General features: G+C 47.6%; 1 protein-coding gene across 5 annotated transcripts in view; it reads left to right on the top strand.

Moving 5' to 3' along the window:
- MAGI2 (membrane associated guanylate kinase, WW and PDZ domain containing 2) overlaps positions 1–6,627 on the top strand; it is a 1,256,398-nt gene that overhangs the window by 1,236,428 nt on the left and 13,343 nt on the right. For 2 of the 5 annotated variants that reach the window (XM_070506099.1, XM_044769320.2), the window contains one exon: positions 3,145–6,011. The exons of 1 other annotated variant lie outside the window; for it this stretch is intronic. In XM_070506099.1, coding sequence (XP_070362200.1) covers positions 3,145–3,719 — 575 coding nt within the window. In that variant the 3' untranslated portion in view covers positions 3,720–6,011. Of the gene's footprint in view, positions 1–3,144; positions 6,012–6,627 lie in introns of those variants that run through there. 2 more of the 5 variants (XM_070506108.1, XM_070506104.1) reach the window with 1 other exon arrangement.

Here is a 6,627-nt window from a genome sequence, read left to right as displayed (position 1 = left end):
TCATTTGACTTTATGACCTAGTTCATTTTAATTCTGGTGGTCTGGTGCTTAAGATTCGGTGCTCTCACCACCCTGGCCCAGGTTTATTTCCTGGTCCAGGAAACAGATCACCCGTCTGTTGGTTGTCATCTGTGGCAGCTGTGTGTTGCTGTGATGCTGAAAGGTATGCTACCAGGATTTCAAATACCAGCAGGGTCACCCATGGTGGACAGGTTTCAGTGGAGCTTCCAGACTAAGACAGACTAGGAAGAAGGACCTGGCCACCCACTTCCGAAAAAGTTGGCCTTGAAAACCCTATGAATAGCAGCTGGAGCATGTCTGACACAGCGCTGGAAGGTGAGAGGATGGCGCAAAAAGACCAGGCAGGGTTCTGCTCTGCTGTCCAAAGGGTCACTAGGAGTCAGAATAGACTCCATGGCACTGACAACAAAACAAAGTGGCTTAGAACATTTTAGCTTTTACCTTCTCCCACTAAGTAGTTCATGATATATAAACAAATACTTGAGAAATCTTTTTATAGTAAGAGGAATTCTTCCATATTTTCATATTTTGAATAATTTCACCTTCTACTTTATCATTATAAATAAGATGTTTAAAAATAAATGCTAAGTATTCTGTTCAACGATAGGACCTAATTCCTGTTGGTCAGCAGTGGCCCCTGAGCGTGCCAGTCTCACATGCTTTGATCCTATTTGCAAGGCAACATCTTAGGCAAATTTTCTCAGTAAGTAGAAAGAGTAAAGAACCCCAATATTTTACCCCTGGCTGATCCATTTTGTAAGCTCGGTCAAGTTACTTAACCTCTCTCTGCTTCAATTCCTCCTTTAGGAAATGGTGTGAATAATATCAACCTCGTGTATCTCAGAAATAATTCAAGGCCAGCGAGTTGCCTCCATCCTATGTGATGTAATGGTGGGGAAAAGAGCTATTAAAATGTGAGATATCATTACCATGGTCCAAGTCAGAGATTTCCAGGGCACAACTACCCTCTAGTCGGGACTTTTGGGGACCACTTTTAACTCTTTCAGGCAATTCTTTCTGTTATTAGTAGGGTTGCCTCCATCCACCATTGGGCAATTTGATTTTAAAATTCTAACCCTGCCAGCAGTGGAACTGACTCCAATTTTCACTGAATACATTTGCGTGTGAGGATTTCAGAGGATTCCTCGATATAACCGAGGATACCTGAGTTATAACAAAACCACACGTAGGAATCACAGCCTATGGGAATGGCTGACTTACTCACTTATGCAAAACCTCACCTGCAAGTAGGCTGGTTAATGAGGCTTCCACTGGAGCCCAGGCCATAGTTAAGCAGCCACCGGGGCACAGAAGAAAAATCTGACTCAACGTTGCGCCAAAAATCGTTATAACCCTCCCATCGCAAGAGGCTTTTCCCTTAGAAAGTGCATGTCTCACCTCTATGAGGTAGACATTTTATCCCCATCCTATAAAGGAAGAAATTGAGGCTCAGAGAGGCCAAGTAGTTGTTCCAAAATCATATCGCTGGTAAATGCCAGAGGCAGGATCAGATTCCAGGTCTTCTGATGCTTTTCTAGGATTTTTTTTTACTCACTATTTGAAAATAATAATGGGCATCAGTCTATGGAAAGAAGGAAAAGAACACTGTGCCCTAAACACGCCATTCAAATTTCACATCAATGGAGAAATTTTTTATAACTGATTTGATATTCTACAGGTGGCCAGAATTACTGCACTATCAACCCCACTACCCTCTTCCTCTGCCTCAGGCTCATCAGTATCAAAGCTACCAGATAAGAATGCTCAACTTTTAAACAAAGGAGGCCCTTGACATTTATGATTGAGGATGCACAAGGGCCCTCCACAGTCTCCCTCCCACGCACGATGTTACAGAAGCAGGAATTTGAATCGAATGCACTGAGGCTGGTGTGTGGGACCGAATCTCTTAGCTAGTGAGGGAGCCTTGCCCACCACTCAGCATCCAGATCTCAATGGGGCTTCTTTGTTCCCCACTCATGACCGTATCTCCATATACCTAGCCTATGGAGAAAAATTACACTCTAGCATGTATTCCAAAATGGGAGGATTTCCAAAGGCCTTGGGACATATTCCTTCCGAATATCAAGGGTTTGCTGTATTAGCTTTCCTGCTCTAATTTTGTTTTGATGGCCAGACACTCGAGGGTAACGTTAATGCTCGTAGGAGTAACTAACTCATCTCAGATTCCTAGCACATCTCTCCTCTTTCTACTTGGCTTCCGACCAGTGGTTGCTTTAAAAAAAAAAAAGAAAAAAAAAGAAAGAAAAAAAGAAAAGAAAAATCATTTCTCATTTTTATCATTCTATTTTGTATGTGTTTTGTTGTTGTAAATTGTCTCAAATCCTTTCTGAAAGTAGAGAGATTTTAAATCCCAAATAAACGTCGACACTAGGCTTCCCAAAGGAACATTTATCTTAGTCCCAGGCCCTCTATAATGTTAGAACTACTAAAAAGAATTAAGGACAATGATTTCTAAAAGACAAGACGACAATGAACGTCGTTAGATGAATTTATCCAAATTCTGAGGGTAGCTGGTGGTAGCTAAGAATTGGGCTTTGAGTGACACCTAACGGTTGAGACAGTCACTCCCCCAACTTCTTCAGGGGACTCAGACCCGTGTTTCTCAAAGCTCGGTTCTTGGACCATCTTCAGGGTCACCCGTTCAAATGCGGAGAAATTCCGGGGCCCCATCAGAGTGGAATGTCTGGGTGTTGTTCAGCACTCCCCCGGGTGATTCCGAGGTATACCCATCTCTGGGTATCGTTTAGAACTACCCCGGGTGATTCCCATGGACACTCGAGTCTGAGAATCACTCATGCAAGCGCTGCAGGTCAGACAGCACGCAGGACCGTCAGCCCCGATGACAGCCGGGGAGTTAGCAGGGGCCAAAGCTAAGGGACGGCCTGGGCCTGGGCTTGGCGTTGACCTCCCCGGTCCGCGGACCAGGGACGGGCTGGGTGGAGAGCGCGGGGACGCAGCGCTCCGGGGCGGCCGCTGCCCTGTCGGCAGTGCGGGCGGGGGCGGGGGCCGGGGACCCGGGCGCGGTGGCCCTGCGCCCTGCTGCGTCCCCGGCGCGGCGAGGCCGGGGCGCGGGGGCCGCTGACGCTGTGCTTCCGCCCGCAGACGACCCCGGCGCCCGGAGCCCTGCCGCCGCCGCCGGCCCCGCTCTGCCGCAAGTAGGCGCCGCGCCCGACGACGGCCTCTCGCCGCCCTCGCCGCCCGCCGCGCGCCCGCAGACCAGCCCGGGCCCGGCGGGGGACAGCAAGAGGGAGCACGACGCGAGGAAGCCAAAGCAGCGCGCGGCCGGCGGCCAGAAGAAGCAGCGCCTCGGGGAGCAGAGGGAGCGCTCGGCCAGCCCGCAGCGGGCGGCGCGGCCGCGGCTCGAGGAGGCGCCCGGCGGCCAGGCCCGGCCCGAGCCCGGCAGGGCGCCCCCCGGCGGCCAGGAGCGGCCCCGCGCCGCGGCGGGCCCCGAGCTCGGCCGGCGCCAGGGCCCCGGGGCGGCGGCCGCGTGCGCGGAGCGGCCGGGCGCGCGCGAGCCCGAGGGCAGGGGCGCGCGCGCGGGGCCCCGGCAGGGCGCGCGGCCTCCGGGGGGCGCACCGGCGCGCAGGGCGGCCGTGGCCCCGGGGCCCTGGCGCGTGCCCGGCTCCGACCGGCTGCCCGGGGGCCTCCAGCCCGGCGCCTCGGCCGCGGGCCGGTGAGATGCGCGCGCGCACCCGCCGCGCTCCTCGCGCCCCTCGCGCCCCGCCTGCCTGCCAGCGTCTTAATTTATTGTCCCTGTCGCACGCCTACATCCACGAGGCCCCGAGGCCTGCGAGCGCCGCCCGAAGCCCCGCGGGTCCGCCGAGCGCGGGCCGTGCAGCGTCCCCGCGCAGACCCAGACTGACCCTGAAGCCCCCGGGCCCGTGCGGGGCTTTGGCAGCTACGGAAGAACCAAAATAACGTGAACATCGTCACAGAGAGACAGTGCAGTGTAGCTTTAGTAAAAAGAAAGAGAGAGAAAAAAAAAATTCCCCCACTGCATGAAGGCTTTGGATGTCATCCAAACTTTGTATCAAGAAACTGGACACGTTAAGAGCAATCAGAAACTGGAATATCGCCTTAAAAATCAAACTGCACGGAGCAAGCTGAAACGGAGACAAGATTCTATCTTTTAATTGACCTAAAGAGTTGTAAATAAATTGTTCTTGACATATCTAGACAGGGGTTACAAGGTTTCTTTGAAACATTCAAAACTGTGTTTGCCCATGACAGGTTTCCATGGCTCACCCGGGGCATCCATCACCGTGTTAGGAACGTCGTTCCCTGGGAACGCAGGGTGACTTAGCAATCTCGTGAATTCATTGGTGTGATGCCATTTTTACTGCCATTCCTGTGATCAAGTCATGTTTCTGTACATTTTCAGTGGTAGGAAAAAAAAAAGAGGTTTCAAAAATTGTATCCTAGAGAACAGTTTGCCATAAGTCAGAATTTTGCAGTTTAGCTCATAGATCTTAATTGGTTTTCATCTAAAACATGAATTTTATAATTGAAGGACCACGGTTTGTTGAATTGAGATTGGCAACGCTGCAGCTCCTCTATGGAAAGGCTCTCCTGTTGTCTCATGCTGGCAGACCTCGTAGCTTTTTTGACAGCACGCTTATATTTCACCTATTTTATTGTCTTTTTTTAAACCCACTTCCATTACTTCATTTTCACTTTGATAGAGCAGAGGCAAAGTATTTCTCCTATATTTCTCAGATTATAATGAATCCCTAATATTGAAAAATCATTATGATGACCAATTTATTTTCATTAAAGAACATGAACCTTTTTAGCATTGTGCTGCTTATCTTTCTTATTCTTTCTCCTTTTATTTCCATTTGGTTTGCTTTTTTGTCTTCTACTCTTTGCTAGGTTTTTTTTTTTTTTTTCTTTAGCAACCTGTAGATGTTTCTGTCTATCTTCCTCCATCTGCGGTGGATTGCCTAGTAAAAGTCTAAGGCTTGCCTTTCTTCCTTGCTGTTTTAATATTTCTTTGTGAAATGTTACCTTCAATTAATTACCCAATGGTACTTAGTGGTAGCTACATGTATTAAAAGGCAAAATGTTTCTGAGGGCAGTTTCCCTTTAAGATGGCCTGGATGACCCATGCTTCATCCTTCCCAGATTCTGCTCCTTTCCAATGTGGAAATGCAGGTAACCCTCGCCTCCCTGCACCTGCCGTCCAATGAGTAAACCCAGGAGGTCGGGTCCAGTGCACAAAGTCACACGTAACAGCTGCCCTCGGTCACATCTTCCCTTCTCTGTGTAATTGCAGTATCCCGAGCACTGGCCCTTTAATTTCCATCGGGCGTGGTTCAGTCATTTGACGCGAGGAGAATACAGTTGAAAGCTTCCAGTGAAGAGTTTCGCAGCTTGTAAAAGCAATTTCCAAAAGGGGAACCCATCCGGCATAAACAAAAGCACAAACACACGTAGCAGTTGACAATACTTTTAGTTTAATCTCAATTAGTCTTTCTCCCCTGGACTAGAAATCCAGTAGAGTTTGCCATTAATTTATTGAATCTGGTTTTGGACAATGCTTCTGTAGTGTAGCTGCACGTCCTGGTACTGTATCCTCTGACCTTTATTTTCCATGTGTTACAAAAGGATAAAAAAATTGAGATTACGCTTGCATAAACTCTGATTTGCACAGTCCGCAGCTACCATTTGTGCAGTAATTGCTTTATGCGGCTGTAATCCATAACCTGTGAAGACAGCACATCATCTAAATGCCATTCCAAATAATATTTCTGTGTAGTGTTAGCTGTGAATTTACCCTGTACAGCTGTATCTCTATAAATATAATTCCATGTATTAATAGTCACAGAAAGACTGTAAGTGAGCAACTATTTTTATGAAACGCACCACTATGGATAAATTAACTTTTACAGAAATCTTGTTTACTGTATGATATTCTAAAACACTGTCAAATAAAATATATATCCAAAAATCTTTTCTTTTTCCAACTATACAGGCTGTGTGTTAATTTGAAGTACTTAATTACTGGGAGTCAATTTTTTTTAAACTGCAGCTTTTATAGATTTTTAAACTATAAGTTTAATGCCCCAAACAGAACTTCTTTGAAACTTAAATCTAAATGCAGTGGAATTACATGGGAAAAAGCTGTTGACTTTTTTCACCCGAGTAAATTGAGAGTTTTCTCATAGACAATCTAGTCGGTATTTGCCTGTGGGCTAACTACATCGTTTATGAATTGTCCTATGTTTCTGTTCTTGCTACACTGATTGATACTCAGCCTTTTTTCAAAATGGATTTAAGGTATCAATCAACAATAAAGTCCATCCCATTTTTTTCCTTTTAATTCTGAAATTTTTTCAAGCAAAATCACAAGGAGTTTATGCAGAAGCCAACATCTAGCGAACAGCAGTGTGGAAGTCCACAGAGAAGGGCTGAGCATGCCTTTTGGAATGTGTCACAGTACGTGCATTAGGGGGACGAGAGGTCTATGCAGTAATAGGGTGAGACAACCCTGCCATCGAGGAGATTACAGGCCAGAGAAAGAGTTCTCAACCCTGGTCCTGTCAAGACTTCCCACTGACGTCAACTCGAGGCCTAATCTTCCCA

The sequence above is a fragment of the Equus asinus genome, chromosome 1, assembly GCF_041296235.1.
Source record: "Equus asinus isolate D_3611 breed Donkey chromosome 1, EquAss-T2T_v2, whole genome shotgun sequence".
In the NCBI taxonomy this organism is placed as follows: Eukaryota; Metazoa; Chordata; class Mammalia; order Perissodactyla; family Equidae; genus Equus; species Equus asinus.
This window is presented reverse-complemented; position numbering and strand designations above follow the sequence as displayed.